The 21,836-nt window shown below is 33.4% G+C and overlaps 4 protein-coding genes across 7 annotated transcripts; 1 reads left to right on the forward strand and 3 right to left on the reverse strand.

The window, feature by feature from the left end:
- Positions 1-599: 599 nt before the first annotated feature.
- LOC105426662 (uncharacterized) lies at positions 600-11,484 on the forward strand. 3 transcript variants are annotated; one of them, XM_089071043.1, is made up of 8 exons: positions 604-963; positions 2,014-2,373; positions 2,549-3,013; positions 3,098-3,502; positions 4,069-4,194; positions 4,468-4,701; positions 4,885-5,212; positions 5,425-11,484. In XM_089071043.1, the coding sequence occupies exons 2-8, from the start codon at positions 2,051-2,053 to the stop codon at positions 6,898-6,900; spliced, it is 3,357 nt and encodes a 1,118-aa protein (XP_088927169.1). In that variant the 5' UTR covers positions 604-963; positions 2,014-2,050; the 3' UTR covers positions 6,901-11,484. The 3 variants fall into 3 exon arrangements, with proteins under 3 accessions (XP_011636282.2, XP_088927169.1, XP_088927168.1); XM_011637980.3 differs by having other exon boundaries at positions 600-963; positions 2,549-3,502; XM_089071042.1 differs by lacking the exon at positions 604-963 and having other exon boundaries at positions 1,051-2,373; positions 2,549-3,502.
- On the reverse strand, positions 11,442-14,024 carry LOC105426667 (solute carrier family 35 member G1). The gene is made up of 3 exons (XM_011637989.3): positions 13,601-14,024; positions 12,835-13,050; positions 11,442-12,553 (listed from the first exon to the last, which is right to left on the reverse strand). Exons 1-3 carry the CDS (start codon positions 13,910-13,912, stop codon positions 12,059-12,061), a joined length of 1,023 nt encoding a protein of 340 aa, XP_011636291.2. The 5' UTR covers positions 13,913-14,024; the 3' UTR covers positions 11,442-12,058.
- Positions 14,025-14,812: 788 nt separating this feature from the next.
- On the reverse strand, positions 14,813-19,077 carry LOC105426695 (beta-keto L-gulonate decarboxylase-like). 2 transcript variants are annotated; one of them, XM_089071054.1, is made up of 7 exons: positions 17,255-19,077; positions 16,468-16,669; positions 16,269-16,367; positions 16,010-16,188; positions 15,609-15,909; positions 15,208-15,401; positions 14,813-15,134 (listed from the first exon to the last, which is right to left on the reverse strand). In XM_089071054.1, exons 2-7 carry the CDS (start codon positions 16,547-16,549, stop codon positions 14,937-14,939), a joined length of 1,053 nt encoding a protein of 350 aa, XP_088927180.1. In that variant the 5' UTR covers positions 16,550-16,669; positions 17,255-19,077; the 3' UTR covers positions 14,813-14,936. The 2 variants fall into 2 exon arrangements, with proteins under 2 accessions (XP_088927180.1, XP_088927181.1); XM_089071055.1 differs by lacking the exon at positions 17,255-19,077 and having other exon boundaries at positions 16,468-16,720.
- Positions 19,078-19,188: 111 nt separating this feature from the next.
- On the reverse strand, positions 19,189-21,778 carry LOC105426666 (beta-keto L-gulonate decarboxylase-like). The gene is made up of 7 exons (XM_089071056.1): positions 21,309-21,778; positions 20,977-21,070; positions 20,767-20,865; positions 20,527-20,708; positions 20,105-20,393; positions 19,518-19,717; positions 19,189-19,443 (listed from the first exon to the last, which is right to left on the reverse strand). Exons 2-7 carry the CDS (start codon positions 21,053-21,055, stop codon positions 19,261-19,263), a joined length of 1,032 nt encoding a protein of 343 aa, XP_088927182.1. The 5' UTR covers positions 21,056-21,070; positions 21,309-21,778; the 3' UTR covers positions 19,189-19,260.
- Positions 21,779-21,836: the final 58 nt, after the last annotated feature.

The following is a 21,836-nucleotide window of genomic DNA, read 5'->3' on the forward strand; positions in this document are numbered from 1 at the left end:
AATTTATTTTTTGTGACTCTCGCTTTAATGCTCATTATATATATATATATATATATATATATATATAAAATTAGACATTGTTTTAAATATAAAAAAAAACACCAGTTGCATAATCATGATAATCATGAAATGATTTCTAAAGTCTATTCAGATAATTTGCATAAATGCATAATGGCATAATGGCATAATAGTTATATACAAAAAATTAACCAATCACATAAAGTATGCTACTGTTTCTTTTTTCATAACATAAACTCTGATTAATTTTTTGTACATTATACGCCTAAGCAAATTTGTTTGCATATAACATTTGTTTGCATTTGATTTTTTTTCAAATAGAAATAATAAATAACAAATAACACAATTCAATAAGAACAACGAATTAAAACATCCATTTCTCCTTTAGAACGCAGCTTTAAATCTTGTGTCCACGATAGAAAATCGATTCGAGATTTCAAACGAGAAAGAATTGACCAATTGTAGTGGCTATTTCAGCCGATCAATATGATTGGTGAATTTTTGTACGATCGAAATATCGGATTGATTTCTAGTATCACGAACCAGGCTTAGGATGGCGTTTTTAAACACAACCGCAAAGAAGAATCCCCAATGAAGCAGATTTTCTATTCGAGTATAGAAATGTATCTCAAAGTTTCTCGGAAGGAAGCCCTTCCATTGGGCGAGCCGATCATTCGATGGATTGGGGAAGGAGGGGAAGAGGCTCGAATCACCGATCTCGCCGCGACTTCATCCGTCTATTCACGATCCGCGCCGGCGCTCGTGTAATCGCGCGCGCGCACACGCCGCACAAGCCGCCATTTTGTCACGTTTATTTCTACGCGCATCCCCCACCAGGATTGAAAACAACCGAAGGTCGACGCTGCTGGCCGCGATCGCGGGGACCTTCGCACACATTTTGGTTAGGTTATTGGCTGCGTCGTCACGTCCGGGGACCCCGAAACAGTAAGTAGCATCGTGCGTGCGGCCGTCGCGTTTTGTTCGCACGTTCGCATCCACGCGCCGGTTCACGCTCGGCATGCCGTCCGCGCGGCGACGCCGCGCCTCCGCTCGGGATCCGCGCGCGCGTATGTATGTGTGATGTGTGTGTGTGTGTGTATATATATATATATATATATATGTGTGTGCTTCATCTAAGGAGGGAGAAAAGAGAGAGAGTGAAATAGATAGATTAACGCGTGAGAAAGAAAGCTCCATCCGTCCTGAAGGCGAAAGGTGGCTTCCTTCGGGACGGGTCATCTCGCGATCGGGTGGCTTTGTCATCCGGGTACCGTCGTCGTCATTGCCGCCGCCACTAGTCATCGTCGTCGCCGTCGCTGCTACCGTCGCCGCTATCGTCGCTGTTGCCGCGCCATTCGGCACTCCGGCGTCGCGACGCCACCATCGTACTCTATCGACGCCACGTCCCCGAGGACGCGATACGTCTCACTTTCTCTATAACCTCCAACGTTATAACCTATATAATTATAACCTCAGGCTCACCCGCGTCGGAGACGCAGCGCGGCCGAATTCGGGCCGATCGCGCCGCTGCGGTCGACGCGATTATCGTTTGTCCCGCAACGACGATGACGACGGACGGCGCAGGAGGGAGAGAGATTGGCCGCCTATAATGATAATTATTCGTCGTGGTGTTCAGCTCGTTCGGCGTACCGCTCGTGAGTCGGTTCGAGATGAATCGCCGTGTTCTCGCGCCTTGAGGAACGAACGTGACCGCGAAACGACGCATGCGACTTTTCGACGACGGCCCGCCGCGTGATGTAATCTCGGATCCGCGAAGGATCATTCGCGTGCGCGTGTGATAAACTCGATCCTGAGACCGATCATCGGGGACATTCCCGTTTTAGCAATGTCGGACATTCGCGCGATAAGAACATCTGATTAGCTCGCAAACATCGAACGATAGACAAATTGTCGTGGATGTCTCATTAACGTGTGAATTCACGAGATTTCACAACTCAGCTACGCGAGCTTGTCTATTAATCTCGTATACTGCAGTGATTTCAGTGATCAAGTAGTTTAAAAGCTGTACAAGATGGACGTCACTGGGGATCTAAACTTACAATGGGTGGGAGATGTGGAGCTTCACGAGGAAGTGATATGCGGCCTAGAAGCTCAGCTGGTCGCATCGGAGGAGGAGGTGATTGGCGCCTGCGAGGAGGTCGCAGTGGAAGAAACTGTCGAATCCATCCCTGATGTGGTACCTACTACCGAGTCAGAGATACTGATGGTGCCACAATCAAATGATATGGAATCGATTTATATTGTGCCTCAAGATCAGGGGCACGATTATTTAAATATACAGGTCACTGAAGAAGTGATAGCTGATAATTGGGACAGACCTGGTACAGATGATGGGTTAGTCATCAATAAATATAGTAAATTTTTCTAACAATTTTGGATTTATTTTAACTTTTTATTATTTCAATTTGTGAAATGTTTTTGTATGTTCTTATCTCTGCCAGAATTAAAAAAAAAAAATTATTTTTGATTCTTTCAAAGCTTGTATATTACGTAACAATTTCTGTTAAAGGGTCGAGATTCCAGAAACAAAAGTGACACATGATAATCTGTTAGAATATGATGACATGGAGATACCATTGCCGATCGATCAAGATTCGTATCAGAACGCCCGACCATATCCGTGCGATTTCTGCAGTCGTAGGTTCCGGAAGAAGGCAAATCTGATGAACCACATTGTGGCGCATCAGACAGACCGACCATATGGCTGCAATCTATGTGGGGTTCGTTATATGCGTAAGTGTGATCTGAACAATCACTTAAAGGTCCACGCATATGCACCACCATCGCAGGATGGTCTTGAAGATGATCTGAACGACGAGGATTCGCTAATGGCTGAAGAAGAGGATGTATCTACAACTGGCAACAAGGGTAGACGTAAGAAGGTGCAATCGAGTGCGCCGCGCAAGCGGAAGAGCAATGCTGCTGCCAATGTATCAAAACGCAACACCGAGGATATCAAGATCGAGATGGGCAAGTATGTGTACAAACCATACGATGACTACAAGGATACGCTATTACTGTACGAAGACGAGCTGACGAACAATTATTCTGCACATAGTGGCAATTATGCGTCTAGCTCGAGGTGGCAAATGGAGGAGATATCTGTCACTGGCAGGCAACAGACGCAACAGTGGCCCATTACTGATCCGACAAAGCCTTATGTTTGTCAAACATGTGGCATTGGATTTGCTAGAGAGAAGGCACTGGCTTCGCATGCACGCATTCACGGTGGTGATAGTCCGTTCGAATGTACTTCGTGCAGTGAAATGTTCTGGGACGTCAACAGTCTGCGGGAACATGTACGCGTCAAACACGGCGGCACCATACCCCAGCAGACATCTGACGCCGAGGAATATGACAATGACGCCACTTACACAGGCGACAGCGAGAGAGTCGGCGAGTTCTATTGCAATACTTGTGCGGTACCATTTCATCGTTTGGATCTACTTAAACGCCATCAAAAGTAAGATAGTTTTAAAAAGGAAATTTGCACAAAATATTTTAGAACTATCATTTGTTTTGGTGAATGCAAAACATTCGATTACAGAATTTAAAAAGATTTTTTTTATAATATTGATAATTTTTGAAATATCAATAATTGGAGATTTCTAATGTTATTTTGTAATAATTTGAATCTGATTCTCTTTTAAAATTAAAAAATATCCAAATGACATGCAAATATAGCATATAGATATACATATAGATATTAAAATATTTTAATTACACATATAAAATTATAAATATACATAGAAACAAGCTTTTGAAAAATATTTTTTAATACACTATATGCATGTATGTATAATAAATATTGCATTGATAATAGTCTTTACTACTAATAGTTAAAGAAAATATAATTAATCGTGTATAGTTCACTATAGCTAAAATGTTAATGACATAATTATTAATTGTATATATAATTTTAATTTTTTTAATATATAATTTATATTAATTTTTTTTATTTATTAATAATAAGTATTACAAGTTTCAATATTGAAAATTTGTCTATATAAAATTTAATATCTTATATAGAATTCACATAAAACCGGAGATGGATACAATGGAAAGTTCCAGTCAACATCACATGTGCAATGTTTGTGGAGAAGAATTCGAGGAAGCTCTAGCATTGTTGGCACACGCGGAACTTCATGCTTCAAGGTATTATTGTACTCATAACTTTCATTCATTTCAGCAGCTTAATTTCAATTTCCGTGGCGATTGATATATCAGCGGAATCAATAATTCATTTTCACTATTAGCCATGTTTTGTCAACATGATTGAGTTGTGTTATCTTATTGACAAGAAACATATTACAATATCGAACGCGTGAAGCGTATAATATTGAATGCACAGAGCGACTTTGTGCATATCGAATGAAATCTACAATACATTTTTTTCGATAATTTTATTTATTTATTTTATAAATCAAGATCTCCTAGTCGTTGTTGTCTACTATGTGGGGCGAGATGTCGCGACGAAGCAGAAGTTGCAGATCACCTACGACAAAATCATCAAGACGCACCGCCGAACACGTGTACAATGTGCGGAAAAACCTGCAAGGACAAACGCAGTTTAGTGAAGCACTTGTGGATACACAATGTTGACAAGACTTTTGTTTGTACAAAGTGTGGAAAACGTTTCCATAGTAAAGCTAGATTACGAAGGTATGAATTAAATAGTACAACAAAATTCGATTTCTTTTACACATATTGTATGCGGTATAATAATATGATCAAAACATATTAGAATATTTATTTGAGTTTTTTTTTACTTTTTTTATTGAAATGTACTATGTGTAACTTTTTGTAATTTTTCCATTTAATTGGGAATATATCGCTATATTACAGACATATGGTATCACATCGCAACAAGATGGTAGCTTGCGATGAATGCGGCGAGGAATTTCCCGATGGACGAGCTCTGGTGAGCCATCGTCATTCCCATAACAGGGAGTTAGGCGGTCGATCTTTCCCGTGTCGCGAATGTGGGAAAACTTTCGGTAGTCGTAGTTCTCAGCAAATTCATATACGTATTCATACCGGCGAAAGACCCTATGGTTGTCGATTTTGTTGGAAAGCTTTCGCAGATGGTGGTACTCTGAGAAAACACGAGCGCATTCATACCGGCGAGAAACCATATGGATGCGCGATCTGTCCTCGGGCGTTCAATCAAAGAGTAAGTAGATTATCGGGATGAAAGTCCAAACAGAAAACGCACCTTTTTTTTTATAAAAAAAAAAAATAAAGTAGGAAAGTTCTATAAATATCTTGTTTTATCTTTTAATATAATATTAATGATTTAAATAATTATTAATGGTTTATATAATTATTATCTCAAAATAACTCGTTTTCTTCCAAGTAGAATAATTAAATTTTTTTTTCTCGCAGGTCGTACTCCGAGAACATGTGCGCGCCCATCATTCTGGTCCAGATCCGAAATGTGTGGGTAGCGCAACGCCATACTTGTGTAAGGTGTGTGGCATGTCATGTGGCACATCTGAAGAAATAGTGGCACATATAGTGCAACACTGCGATGACAATACTGCATTAAAACGTCAACCACAGTCTGGACCGCGCAAATACAAGAGAAGACGCAAGACGAAGCCTCTTGAGACGAATACAGTGGTACGCAGAAATGAGTTTGGGTTTGACATTATGGAAAATAGTGGAGGTATCACTGGTGGTGCTATTGTTAGTAATACCAGTGGTATTGGCGGTAGTAGTGGTGCCGGTGGAGGTGGTACTGCCACTGGTGGCTCGGACTCGGAAGATAACACAAAGCGAAAACTTGGCAAGAAGAACAAGCAACGATCGAATGTCGAAGAGGGCTATCAGAATGTACTGAAAAGCTTTGAGAGTTCTCTACAGAACATAAACTCGATTGTGAGCAACTCCAAATTGAATGCATCCAAGTCGAAACTTTCGAAGAAGAAATTACGCAAGGAAGAAAAGAAACAGGAAGCACAAGCATCAAACCAATCAGGTCGGCCAAAAATGATTCATACACAGAAGACACGTGTACCAGTGGAAGTGGGCAGCGATGGCGCGAAGAAGGGTCAAAAGACCAAGACTATGGTGACGCGGACGCCGAAAGTCATGCCGAACGAGCACAAGTCCGGCATTTTTCCAGGTGGCGAACGGAATCGACCTCGCACAAAAAATGTCAGTTATCATATTGAAGGTAAATCACAACTTACGCCAGCGATGTTCCCGACAAAATCGACAAAGGAAGATACGATGTCGGCACAACAACAATTATTAACGAATATTAAACAAGAACCAAGTATGCCGAAAACCGCCGATAGTCACAGGAACAATAATGGTAATATCCTTGCTCTCGGCAAAAGTCAAGAGTCAAGCAAGAAGAAATCAACGACTAATTTAAAGAGAACCAGGAGGCAGAGACATACGATAGTGAAGCAGGAATTAAACACGTCGATTATGCCAGATGTACAAGAGCAACAGCAGGAGCAATTACAGTTACGTAATAATAATAACAATAATAATACCATGGAGGACAGTAACGACCAGGTGCGTTTGATGGAGCATGCGGTGGATGGCAGCAACTTAGAAGTTGCCTTTGAAGCAAGCGTTATTACCGCTCAAGACGAAGATGAAGAAGAAAGCATATTGCCACACGACGCTATACAGGAGATGAGCAATGGGGACAACAATGTTAAGCTTAGTGTCAAGGTGGAATCCGCACCGCAAAGCAGGATGCTCGCCGTACACAGTGTCATCGCTCCGGTGGACGATGTTCCGGAAACGATAATACCGGACAGGATTGAATACACATGCGAGATGTGCGCCGCGGTATTCTCCAGCCGTGCCGAATTACTGGTACATGTACCAATACACATTTGATTTAATAATTTGTCCGAGCCGATGAGCGGCGCGGAGGTTTGTTCTACTTCTTTAAGCATACTTCTTGTTTAATTGAATCGCATAGTTTATCACGGATGAAGTTTGTTGTTTTACAGGAGGCAAGGATCGTTGAGTCCCCTCCACCCATCAACATTATTGCTATTTTCATCGCTCACTCTTTCTCTTCTTTTCTCGATACTTTCCGTGTTCTCAGATTCTCTATTAAACATCACAATTTCATTAACTATTTGTAGCTCTATTAGACACACTCAGATTTTCATGTTACTTGTATTAAAGAATTTGTTGGCCGTCTTTTAGTTCAATTAGCATCATGCGGGAATTCTTTGTATTATATCATGACTCGAATTTCACCTTTTTCTGACATTTGAAATATATATGAATATGTTTGAATATGAATGAATGAAACTATTAATGTGTGTGATAGATCAGAAATTTACAATGTTCTATACTATGATATATATGTATATACACATTAATATATACAATTGTATATATTACACATATGTATGTATATATCGTAGTATATGTATTTATCATAATTATATAATATATAAATGAAAACTTTTATTTTATATTGCACCCGAAGCGCGCGGTTCATTACTGCGTCCCTTTTGTACCGTTCGAAATCTGATCTAGAATTTGTATTAATAATGATGAAACGTGATACAAATGGCGAAATCGTAGTTTTACAATTTTCTACTTAGAGAAGTACTACGACACGCGCTTGATTGAAAAATAAGATATAAGGTACACGATAAACCGTATAATTTTTTTATATTCAATTCAGTGTAAAAATAAAATGGAAAAAGGGGTTCTAAACATGCGAGTGTGCTTCGTAATTACGTTTTAAATATAATTGCTTATTCTCGTAATTCTTATTTGATTTGTGGAATTTCTCTTTTGCTTCTTTGAATTAATTGAACAAAGGCACGGAGTGTTGAATTATCACAAGCGATTTTTATTTTAACACTTTCGATCAATAACGTTTACGACTTTTGCAGTGGATCTCGATTCGGATTATGTCATCATGCATTTCATTGCGAGATGGACGTAGAATACGAATGAAAGGATGCTTGGAAAAAAGAATAAACAAAGTACTATGCACTATGACAGTATTAATTCAAATCAAAATCCACTGTAATCAGAAACGCTATAAGATTATGCCTGTGTGTGTCGTGAAATCTTTATTTGTAACAAAAAGTATATATTTGTTATTCTATTAATCCAATTTTTGTTACTTTGGAAAAAAGAAGAGTAAAATTTAATTCAAGAGAATATTTGCGACGAGAAAAGGGATGTTAAAATAAATATATTTCAATATAATATTGAGACGATATGTAAATGCATGAAATATTGAATTTATTATGATGATTTGTAAGAATCATTAAAGATTTCGACAATTAAAAAAAAAAAGCTTAACAGAATAACTGTACAGCATTGTACGTAGGATATATTTTGTGTAAATGTCAATTTCTACTTGTAATACGCAATTTTAGTGTATGTTTCGGCAGTGACTGTATAGTCATCTCGTTGGAATCAGTTTATTGAATGAAATATGACTCTGCACATTAATGCACAATTATGATATTATTGTACGTACAATTTTATGAACAAAGAAAGAGAAAGAAAACAAAATTAGTTCTGATTTAAGCACTTTTTCTATAATTAAGTAATTGCAATGCACCTATTTCATAAAATGAATTTTCGTTGGATCTGACAAATATTTTACAAAATTAATGACTTCATATTTTTATATATATATATATATATTCTTGTAATATTTTTATTCTCATTTGCCAGTGTTTACACACACACACACACACACACACACACACACACACACACACACACATATATATATACATATATGTCTCTATAATTATATGTATATATAAAGAAATAATATATATATGTATATCTTATATGTTACATATATATACATATGTACGTATATATATTCAAAATTGTATAAAAATACCGCACTAATGTGACTGTTATTCTATAACATATAATAAATGATTATAAATTTCTTAATGCAATTACGTCATATATCGCTGCGAATTTATAAGTACTTAATTCAGATATATTTTTTTTATATGTGGCGATAATATGTCATATAAGTAAGAGATCTCGTTTAAAATTTTTTACAAAGTAAAAATTATAAAAGAAAATATACATATATCGATAATTTATGCGAAATTAATGTGTTTTATGTTTGATTTTTAAATTTTCTAGAGACATTTTTTACTATCAGATCCACGAGTTTTTCCACTTAATTAATTCCTTTTCTGTAGGTGCAGGAATATACGCATACTTTTCGTGTTTGTTACTTAAATTATTGTCGCTGAAAACATTTTTTGAAAAACTGATTCTAAAATTAATCTAAAAATAATTGTGATATGTGAGATATAAATTTGTAGAAATATTCAGAAGTATTCAAATCTTTTACGAAACAGTTATAACGACGGCGAGTATCGATTTCAATATTTTACGCACGCCTTTGCCGTCTTGATTTTTCAGATTATCCAAATTATTAATAATGTTACCTTGATAGCGAAATTTTTATTAACGTATCATGTATTCGATAACTGAAATGTTGATTATCTCGAAGCTCATTTTATATCACACGATGCGGATATGGATAACTGTAGAGGTTGACAAAATAAGAAAAGAAAAGAGAGAGTGATGCACATTGGTGTAATATATTGTAGTAAAATGGTTATAGGATTTGCCAAGAGAATATTAATAGGACAGAGAAAACATTCGACTAATATCCTTAGCTCGACGTTGACACGTATCTTACAATTAGACACACATTTATATCTTCACAATATTTATATCTTCACAGCGTTGATTAAGGCAATCAATCAAAAAGATCCAAAAAAGCAAAAAAAAAAAGATATAGAAAAAAAAGTGGAGAAAAAAAAGACAGGAACAAGCGCGTGCCCTATTTTTGTAGCCAAAACATATTTTGAATACGACAAAAATTTTCGCACATTCTTGAAATGTGTATTTTTTCGCAGTGAAATGTACATTTTATTGTTTGATACTGTGATGAGGCAAAATTGACGACGTGCAGTGCCTATTCCAAAACTTCGTTTCTATTTCTACGGAGAAGAAGAAAGAAATTAGCGAAAATCGAAGAGACATTGAACTTCTACGAGAACGAGAGGTCTGACAGAATGGCTCAAACAGAACGAGAGAATCTGAAAGGAATCTTTTTGAATATCGCCAGATTGGATGAGATCTCATCGGCGAGGGAAAGATTTGTATCATAGAAAAAAGAAAAAGAAATTTAAGAAAATGATAGTGCGAGAGCGAGAGAGAGAGAGAGAGAATGGTTGATGCTGAAATCCGATTGTCGACGCGATCTCGTCCTATCTTTACGATCTCTTCGTTCGAGAAGCGCTTCATTCGTATCGTAGCATTTTCTATCGCATGTCACACGCTGCACGACAAGGCTAATATAACTTCCTTTTAGCAATACCATAGAGATTTATACATGTATATGTATCGATTGTATGACACACAAACAACCACTTCGTATGAGAGGAAAGCAAGACAATTATTGTAACAGCAGTTGTCCCTTACTTGTGGCAAGAATTACGCTTCAGGGACAAGAATCATATGACCAATGTAAGATAAAAAAAAAAAGAAAAAAGTATTGGAAGAATATATATGTAAATATATACAAACACATCATGTATACACACACAGGAGGCATGTTAATACGAGTAACTCATTTAATCGCTCGATCTTCGCCTTTTTTCCGTGTGAAAAAAAAACTACCATGCGCGATTACATTCCTATGTTACACATTCGGATGTATTCTTGATCATATCTTTAAATGAATTAATCTATAATGTCAACCGCAGGGTGATTAGGCGGCCGATGCGACTGTCGAGCGCGTTGCAAGACACGAAGAAGTGAAGAAAATTTAGATTGAAAGCGAGAAAGGGCCGAGCGAAGCTAAGCGAACGTAACGTATATATGTACACATACCTTTTTCAAGCGCGAGAAGTCACTCGTACATGATGTAAGTAACTGCAACTTCTTTTTAATTATAAGGCAGAATGTAGAGTAAAGTAAAATTAGCGATAGGGTATAATAAAATGTTGCATGATGAAGATTTCACGCGATTTGAGAGAGAAAGAGAGAGAGAGAGAGAGAGAAAGGAAGATGATAAGAAAAGTAGTGCGTGTGAGAAAAAAAATAGAAAATGTGTGTGTGCGTGCGTGCGTGTGCGTGTGTGTGTGTGAAGGGGGGGGGGGGAAGAGAATGCGTTTATTGTTATATTTCCTACTCGAATTGTAAACTAAGCTCTGAAGTATATATAGATTTGTAAGCGTACTGTCGAAAGAAAAAAAAAAGGAAAAAAAATAACGTCCGTTCTCCAGCAAGAGTAGGACTTGCGCGCGTTCACGCGTATTTTGTCAGTGATGAGAATAGAACGAAGAACATATATATGTAAATAATTATATTATCTTGGATATGGTATAATGATTTACTGTTAATCGTAGTTGTACTTTCTTTCCCATTAAATAAATCATTGATAGATATCGATATACATATATATATATATATATATATATATATATATATATATATACATACGAGTTACATGCATTTTTACTCAGCTATATCACCTGCATATCAGCGTTTATATATATTATAATATTCTGTTATAATTATTATATATAATATTACTAAATCTATATCTGCACTACTAAATATTTGCAATATATTTATTCTAAAATTGATATATTTTTGTTATTAATATTACCATTATTATTATTATTATTATTATTGCCGACATTCTCAATAATTGAAATTTGTTATGTTATTTTAAAGATCGAAATATTAAGAAGGTAAGTGGAAGAGAACAATGTACAAGTAAATGCTCTACGATTGATCTCTTCAACATCGGAAGTTTATTCTAATAAAAAACTGAATAATTAAACATTCGTTGATCCTAATACTATTAAAGTTAAAGTTTATTAATTTATCTTTACATCCCAGTACTTTGACTAGTCTGTTATTTAAAAGTAGGAATCGTCGATCGTCGATTCACTTGCTTTCATCACAGAACGCAGTCTGATTTCCCTTTCGCATTAGTTGCGAGATCCCGTTCCATTAATTAAGGGATGAAATCGCAGACGGCGTAGATCTCCTTTTCGAAGCCCATACAAACGACGGAGGAGATTATGAGAATCGCGCCGGTCAAACTGGTCGACGTGGGCTTCTCGCCGAAGATGTAAACTTGGATCACATACGCCAGGATGATGTCCAGCGATCTGGTGACCGACACCTTACCGGCACCCTCGATCTTCAACGCCTTCGTCACCAATACCTGACCGGTAAGGCCGGTCAATGCCACCAGCAAGATCTGACCCCAGGTGTACCAGTCGTGGGGCAGCCAAAATTTGTGGAATTCGTGACCGGCGCCGTGACCGGACACCGTGAAGTAAAAGAACACCGCGGAAACGAACGACCAACACGACAGATTCAGTACCAGGATAGAGTAATGTATGTCCGAGCATTTCCTCATAACGACGATGTTGAGCGCCGTGAAGAGAGTGGCCAGAATGGCGCACAGATATCCCATAAGATTGTAACTCTCGGCGCGGTGCATCTGGAATAGGAAAGATTGATCGAGGGGTGAAGTGCGAAAGCAACTCGATCTGAATTTTTCTTCAGGTCCTTACTTAAAATGAATCTGACCACAATGTTTCTCTTTTCTATCAAGTTTTTGAATAAATCATTCAATGTTATAAATATTCTTGCGTAACCGTGAAATTTTTTTGGTAATTAATGGCCAAGTTCAGTTTTTTTGTTGATTAATAATTTTGCAATCCGTATTTATATCTGATTTAAATCATTCCTTTTTTAACTTTTTTTTCTATTTTTGATTACCTGAAATAAGAAGGGCGGTCTGGCGACGAGGACGACGCCCGCCAAGAGCGTGCAGACCACCGCTATACGCAGGACCCCGCAGGGTTCCTTTAGGAAAAGGAAGGACAACGCAATGACGATCACCGGCGAGCTGAATATGATCGTGGTGGCATCGCCTAGGGGTAATTCTCGGAAGCTATAATATAGCAACGATAGAGTCATGCCACCTACTAGACCCTAGAAAAAAAGAAGAACTATAAATTAGTGATCATGCAAAGCAGTAGAGTTCCATTTTTCCGCTCTATGGAGATGAATGTGTGTGAGCTTTGTCTTTACATCCCCTCAATTTTTCTGAATGGAGATCGACTTCATAACACGCAGATGTTACGAATGAATATTCGTCGCCAATCTTTTTCGGCTTAATGTAATTATGATACACGTCGTAGAAAAGTTGCGGATAATCATTTACATACGCGTAACCAGTTAAGAAGACAGCTATTAATTTCGTGCAGAGCGATCGACATTTCTGTCATGGAATTAGAGCAATCGACATCACAGAGCTCGCGGATGAAAAATAAAATTCCAAAAACGCTTTAAATTCCGATGCCACTGTTGTTTCCTCAAAACCAATAAGAAACAGAGCTATTTCGCACGCATTTGTTTTCTCTTTTAATTGCTACAATTTTTGTTAAACAGAATCGCAAGGTAGTAAGAGAATATAAAAAAATTCTAGTTTTTTTAAAAAAAAAAAAGAATAATTCAAGACCGGCAGACGAGCAGGCTTTACCTGAAAATGTATGAGTATTCTTTGACCGGAGGGGCCGAAGAGATCGTTGGATGCTCTGCAGGCGACGACGGCCATTGTCAGGATCTGCGCCAAGGCGCGGATGGCCAGCAGAATCATGGGGTCCACGTTACGGACCGCCTTAACCAGGGCGGAGCTGATGGTGAAGAAGGTGCCCGACAGAAACGCCAAAAACATCCCATACCACTTGGTACCATCCCGATAAGTCTCGCCATTGTTGGCAAACTGCTCGGTGTAATGATAGGCCGGGTGGATGCTGTTGTAGGACGCCGTGGATTCTATACTGAACTTCATCGCGGTATGCAAACTGGAATCACCAAGAGGAAAAGATCGGACAAGCACTAAGCGCAAGCTGTACTGTCGTCACTCGCCCGACGCATCTGCGACACTGCCCGGCTGCAATTAACATAAGTTAGACGACCGACGGATTATTGCGGATCAATGACGTTAGGAAGATTCGGGCGAGTGGAGAAATGACCATGAGGCGAGACTGCCGATAAAAATAAGGGGATCGCTTTTTAGGACAGAAGAGAGCCGCAAACATAATCCATCAATAAAGAATGGGATGGAATAATATCATCTCGACTGAAAGTATCGGGATTTTTATTCGATTCGCGAATATATGTCAAAATTGTTGAATTATTCGAAAAATTCGAATTGTTAATTCGAATAATTCATTATTCGAATATAATTTGCTCGATCCTAGATGGATAGAAATAAAAACGTGAATGTGTTTCATTGTTTATTGCAGAATTTGTTTTTTTTATAATTAAAATTTATTCAGATAGTGTATAAAGATAGCAATTTAGGATTTTATAATATAATCTAATTAACAATTTAATTATAATGAAAGTGAAGCAAAATTGAAAATTTGTTGACAACTCAAAAGAAATATCGAAAATATCAAATTCTATAATTAGTATTGACATAATTAGAATACAAAACGTTACAAAACGTTGCAGTGCATACTAATAAATTTATATAAAAGAAAAGTTAATTACTCTATAGAGAAGACAATAACTTTATCGTTATGGAAAGGTAACAGAAATTTTACAAAAAAAATTAATATGAGCATATATGGATATATTTCATGTATAATTACATTACATATACATAATACATATATAATATATATATTTTATATATATATATATATATATATATATATATATATATTAATAATAATTATGTAAAAAAAATAAAGATTTGGAAAATATATTTTTAAAATTTATTGAATCGTATCGTATATTACCGTAAAATACGTAAAAATATAATTTTGTAACTTAAACGGTGATATAAAATATTGCGAAACGTCCGTTTAAGTACTTAAGCAAGAGAAGGAAGGTAGACTAGTGCATAAAGGTATTGGATCAATACGATACAGTTTCGTCGCTGGAGAAAAATATCCTAAATATTCTACCTCTTCTGTAGTATTGTTCAGTCCTTCTGCTCTATAATAGTACCCACCACAGTTGTTAGAATAAGAATGGATTTGAGATTGGTTAAGAAAAATATTCTGAAAAACATTAAATTTATATATCATTTGCGATGTATAAATTGCAATTTTAAATCTGAAGTTGATATTTTACTTCAATTCTTGAATTCATAACAGCGTATCTATCCGTGTTGACAAATGTTGCAAGTCCCACCACAGGCATTTCCGTAGTCCAGTTTCGAAAGCATCCTTCAATACATTGTTTTGAACATTTCGGCATTTCCCAATTACTTTTTATAACATGATGAAATACTTTAGCGTTTTTCACCGTAAATGTACCACCGAAACCTGCGAAATCAGGTATAGAAAATTCATTTTTTGCTTTATTATTTATAGGCAAGTCATGCCTCCTTATAGATTTCTTCTCTTAAAGATTTTATATATATATATATATATATATAAAATTTTATTCTACGTTATTCTTAAAATTGAATTGATTAAAGTTGTACGACTGTAATATGTATCTTTTTTGTAAATGAATGTTTTGCGTCTTACCAATGAGATTTGAAAATAATTTGGAAGGAAATATTCGGCTAATTCCACGCTGTATCGCATCTATAAAATCATGTCCGGTGCGCTCCTTGGCTTCTACTTTGAGAACTTGTTCTCTCAAGCCTTGGCTGACGAAGAAATTACCGTACATATGGCACTTAGAAAAGGGATTATTTAAGATTTCCAATGCAAACTGCTCTTCTTCACCTTGATCATTAAATCTATTTCTGAATGCGAAACGACTTTTATTACTGACCGCTATTATTTCATTCGCTACTGGTGCAAATGTTCCATTCATAATGAGCTGTAAAAAAGTAACAATTGCAACAAATGAAAATGAAAATTTTAAGCAGTTAAAAATCAATATTTTTAATATTTTACAAAAGAATAAGTAATATTTATACGTGGCCATAATTCAAAGTCATTGGCTGTGTAGAAAGACCTCCTCCGATAATAAAGTTATTATTTTGGCTACGATTCAACTGGTTTAAAATATTTTTGAAATCATATATTTTGAGTTGTCGAAATGGGAAAATGTTTGCAGTACCACCGATATCCAAAAGTGTTGCATCCCCACCAAGTCCTATAGATGTTAATTAATTTTTAGGATTAATAGGAAATATTTTAATTAATAGAAAATATTAAAAACAATGCATTTCTTACCCGGTGCTGCAAGATTGAAAGGTTCCTGAGTCAGATCGGGACAATCCACCCATTCGACTGTGACTTCTCCGAAACTTGTACTCAATTCATTTTTTACAACTACATTATTATGCAATAATATAAAATAAATGATTACTAAGTAATAATATCTTTTATTTATTAATTTAAGACAAATTGCATACGTTATGTTTGTAAATACCTGTAGCTAATTTTATTTTATCAGGTATAAATAAGTCTATTGGTATGGTATCAAAATTTGATATATTTTCATTATTCATCATTTAAATCGGAAAATTGTCACAAAATTGAAATAATGAAACAAAGAAGAGATTGTACTTAATTGTAATTCTATTCTTTTATACTAAAATATTATTCAGAAAAATTGTAGTAGAATGTGACACCTATAATAATATTAATTAAAATTTTATTGAAAACATATAAAATAATTTAAATTGTTGTGAGTCAATTTTTTATATTTATAATAATAAATATAAAATTCTTATATATAATTTCGAATTACCTTACAATCTTTGCAGATTTCAACAAAAGAAATATAACAAAGAAAATTGTACAAGTTAAGAATATTTATTAACTATCTCAAATTTTTATTTTTAATGATATTAAATATTTATTTAGTTGTTTAGTTGTTTTTAGTTATTTAGTTGTTTTTCATAAAAGAAATAATTATCTTTATACAAATAAATATTTGTTATCTTTCTTTTAATATGTGTATTGTCCTTTCTTTTATATAATATATATATATATATATATATATATATATATATATAAATTTTTGTTATTTGATTATTGCGAATTAGAATAATATATTTATTTTAATTAATATTTATAAAAGCCTTAATTATTTTTAATCAATAAAGGTATCTCATATTTTAATGTTGAGAAAAAAATCATACATTCAAATATGTAATTTATTGTGCACTCATGTATTAATAATATTATATAATATTTATAATCAATATACTTACTAAAGAAATAAACTGTGAATTGATGATATACATAATTATAATTTATTTAAATATTATTTAGATTCTTAGATTATTAATAGATAGATATTTCTTCTGAAAGAGCGTAATCTCTACTAAACGTTTGAAACTTTAGTGAAGGTGAATTTTTCAAAATGTAACAAAAACAGACAGTGTGTATAAACAAATATTAAACAATATTAAATTATATAAATAAATATTAAACTGTAGATGTTATCGATCTGGGATTAATGAAACAATATTATTTCTAAAATAAAGAAAACCTTATTTTAAATTCACAAACTAATAAAATTTTATATATTACATCTATTTTATTTTTACTATTAAAAATTAAATTTAAAAACAGTAAAAGAGATTTTGAATTAAGATGGACCTTTGCTTTTGCAAATTTTTAATCCTTATTCTTGCAAATTTTTTTGTTGACGTAAATTGTTAACTTATCTCCGAATTAATATAAGCTTTTATCGATTGTCTTTAGCGAAAGTACAATAGAAATTACTAAACTCTAAAGCCTGCGTCACACTATATATTACGGACGCGGATCAGATTGGGATTGCGGATCGCGGATCGGAATTCAGCCGATCAATCCGAAACTGCCTCACCTTGATTGACTGAATTTCGATCCACAATCCCAATTCGATTCGCGTCAGCAATATGTAATGTGACGGGCTTAAACTTTTGGCCTGACTGAATTTAGAATTAAGCCTGATAATTTAGAAGCCAACAAACAAAAAGTTGGAAGTGATGATACGAGAGCAAACATTATGTCCAGCTCCAATCTTTAATCAATTGTAATTTGCCTTAAAAATGACCGTATTATAAATAGATATTACATTAAAGCTTTTTAATAACAATATGTAATATATTGTCAATCAATATGTATAACAATAATATATAGTTGTTCATTTATTTTATTATAATTAATATTTATTTACTGCACAGATTTATACACTAATTATCTTTGAGTTTATATTCAGATATGTTATATCAAAGATATTATTATATTAAACGCCTTAATCATATTAAACATATAATAAAAATATAACATCTTAATTATAATAAAACCGAAGTAAAAAAACACAAATTTGCTGACAGTTCAATGGAAGTATTAAAAATATTAAATTAAAATATCAATAAAATCTAGGAATCTAAGAAGTAAAAACATCATTAAAAATATAATATAAAATGTTGCGAGATTTTTCGACGGTTATCAATAAGATAAAAAGTTAATTTTTCTGTAAAATACAGATAAAATACAGAAAAAAATTAAATAAAGCTATCATTAATATCGTTAATACATACTCTATTAACTTTATTTAATCGTTTTGCTTTATAATGTTATTTGCCGATATCATTAAGATATAAACATATACATATTATCGAGTGAAAAATATTTTCCGGAAAATATCTAATGTATTAACAATTTATGATATGAATATAATAACAATTTATCATAAAGCTTAAACATCTACTACTATACTTTACTTCAAAATCTAAATATATGTGTGTATGTGTGTGTGTGTGTGTGTGTGTGTGTGTGTGTGTGTTGTGTGTGTTGTGTGTGTGTGTGTGTGTGTGTATGTGTGTGTATATAAAACAATAATATATATTGATAAATGTAACAATTCGAATTTCATCTAAAAAATTTTTTTAAATTTCTAATTTGTCAACGGTCACTTTCAATTTATTTTGTATTTCACAATATTATGTATTTTATTATATTTATTATATATATTTCTAAATATTAATTATATATTATATATTATATATTATATTATATATTATATTATATATTATATTTATATTATGCATTAATATTCTGAATTTGATATTGTATAAAGTATGAATCAAAGTATGTATGTTTAAAGTATGCATAACACACACTTTAAAATGTTACTTTAAAATATAGAAATATAGAATTTTGTAATCTAAACTTTTATTATAAAATATTGTGACCCATTTATCTGTATAATATTTGTGTAAATACTTTATAAATACGAATAGTTAGCCATTTCAGTGTACATAGGTACTGGATCGATACGATAGAGTTTCGTTGCTGGAGAAAAATATCCCAAATATTCTATCGCTTTCTCATCGTCTTCTGCCTTATGATAGTATCCGCCACAATTATTAGAGTAAGAATGGACTTGAAATCGGGTTAGAAAAAGGTCCTGAAAAGAAATATCGAGTTTATATATTATTCACAATTCATATCAGTTTTAAAGCTGAAACATCAATGTTTTACTTCAAACTTTGAATTCCTAATGACAGTATGCCTATCAGTGTTGAGAAATGTAGTAAGTGCGATCACTGGCGTTTTAACTGACCAGTATCGAAGAGATTCTTTCTCAATTGTCAGTTTATTATAAAACAAGCTACACCAATTATTTTGCATAACGTGATGTACTACTCTCGCATTTTTTACCATAAATACACCGCCACAACCTGCAGGAGCAAATATAGAAAATTAGAAAATATAGAAAATTCATTTATTTAATTATTATGTCTCTTTGGCAGCTTTTCTCTTAAAATTCGGAAAATTATATAGGTCAATGTATACACATTATATTTTTACATTTAATTTTAATGAACCGTGGATATTAAATATATATTATAATGTATGGATTATAAAATATTATAAAAATATATATATATATATATATTTAAGTTTGTATTATTTAAATAAATATATATGTGTGTGTGTGTGTGTGTACATTTATAAAATGTATTTAAAAAATTTTATAATTTCAACTATTTTATATTATATACACGGTTCATTAAATATAAAAATATAATGTGTATTTTTTTGTAAAGGAATGTTTCGTGTCTTACCTGTAAGTTCCAAATAATGTTTATCAGGATATATGCGACTAAACGCATGTTGCAAAGCATCTATGAAGTCACGTCCGTAGCGTTCCTTGGCTTCCACTTTGAGAACCTGCTCTCTCAAACCTTGGTTGACAAAGAAGTTACCATACATATGGCATTTGGGAAGAGGATTAGTTAACATTTCTAAGGTAAACTTAACGTCATTGTTTCTTGCCTCATCTACAAATGCGAAAAGAGTTTTATTTTTGACCATTCTATTTTCTGTTGGAGAAAATGTCGCATTCATAATGAGCTGTAAAATAGGAACGATTATGACAAATGAGTACCAAATTCGAAAGAAAAAAATGCCACGAAAAGAAATAGAAAAGGCTGAGAAATCAATATTTTTAACGTTATATGGAAGAATAAATATAAATAATATTTACATTGCCCAAATGATTATCTGATAATCTTCTCGAAAGACCTCCTCCGATAATGAAGATATCATTTTGATTGCAATTTAGATGTTTAAAAATATTTTCAAAATGGTATATCTTGCTTTCAATATGTTCTGGATAAACATTCGAAATACCACCGATATCCAAAATAGTTGTATCGCCGCCTAAACCTATGTATACATTAAATATTAGTGGCACAGGAAATATTAAAAACAATGCATTTTTTACCCGGTGCTGCAAGATTGAAAGGTTCCTGAGTCAAATCGGGACAATCCACCCATTCGGCTGTGACTTTTCCGAAACTTGTACTCAATTCATTTTCTACAGCTATTATTAGAAGAAGTTACATAATTATATAACGGTATTTAATAAAATAACCACATAATAATATCATTAATTACTAAATCAAAATAAATTGCAAATGTTATATGTGTATACCTGCAGCTAATTTCATTTTATCAGGTAGAAATAAATCTATTGGTATAATATCATAATCTAATACATTTTTGTTATTCATTATTTGTATCCAAACCTAAAATTGTCATGGTGAAATGTCAAAATTGAAATAGTGAAACAGAAAAGCCATTTAATTGTAATTATTTTAATTATTCTTAATAACCTAATGTGTAAGAATATAGGCATTAATTATGTGTCAATTGAAAATATTTTAATGTAAAAAAAGTCACACAGTATTTTAATGTAAAAAAAGTCACTTAAATGTAATTTATTGTGCATTTATATGTATATAACGTTTATGATCTAATACTTACTAAAGAAATAAACTGAAATAAATTGATAATGTATAATTGCAATATTTCTGATTATGTTAATGCTTATTTTTGATTATGTTAATACTATATAAAACAAATGTTTCTTCTTAAAGTGCGTAGATGTTACTAATTCGTTTGTGTTTTAAGCTTTTAAGCTCTCCGATTAAACATTTCGGTTAGAAACTAATTTGTTCTTCTAACAAAACAAAAACAAATCACATAAATAAATATTATATTGTAATTGTCATCGATTGATTGTAACAAAATATTATTTTAAATATAAAAACCTAAAATATTATTTTTAAATATAAAAACCTAAATTAATTGTAAATGTACAAGTTAATTTTATATTGCATTCATTTTATTTCTAATTAAATATTAAATATTAAATCTTAAACAGTAAGAAAAAACTTTAACATAAAATAGATGTTTTCGTGAATTTTTGTTGGTAAATTAAATTGCAAACTTATCCGTGAATTAACATAAGCTAAGTTATTGACTTCAACGAAAATATCAAACTCTGAAGTT

This window comes from Pogonomyrmex barbatus, unplaced genomic scaffold, assembly GCF_055798465.1.
Source record: "Pogonomyrmex barbatus isolate J1 unplaced genomic scaffold, ASM5579846v1 scaffold11, whole genome shotgun sequence".
Classification (NCBI taxonomy): Eukaryota; Metazoa; Arthropoda; class Insecta; order Hymenoptera; family Formicidae; genus Pogonomyrmex; species Pogonomyrmex barbatus.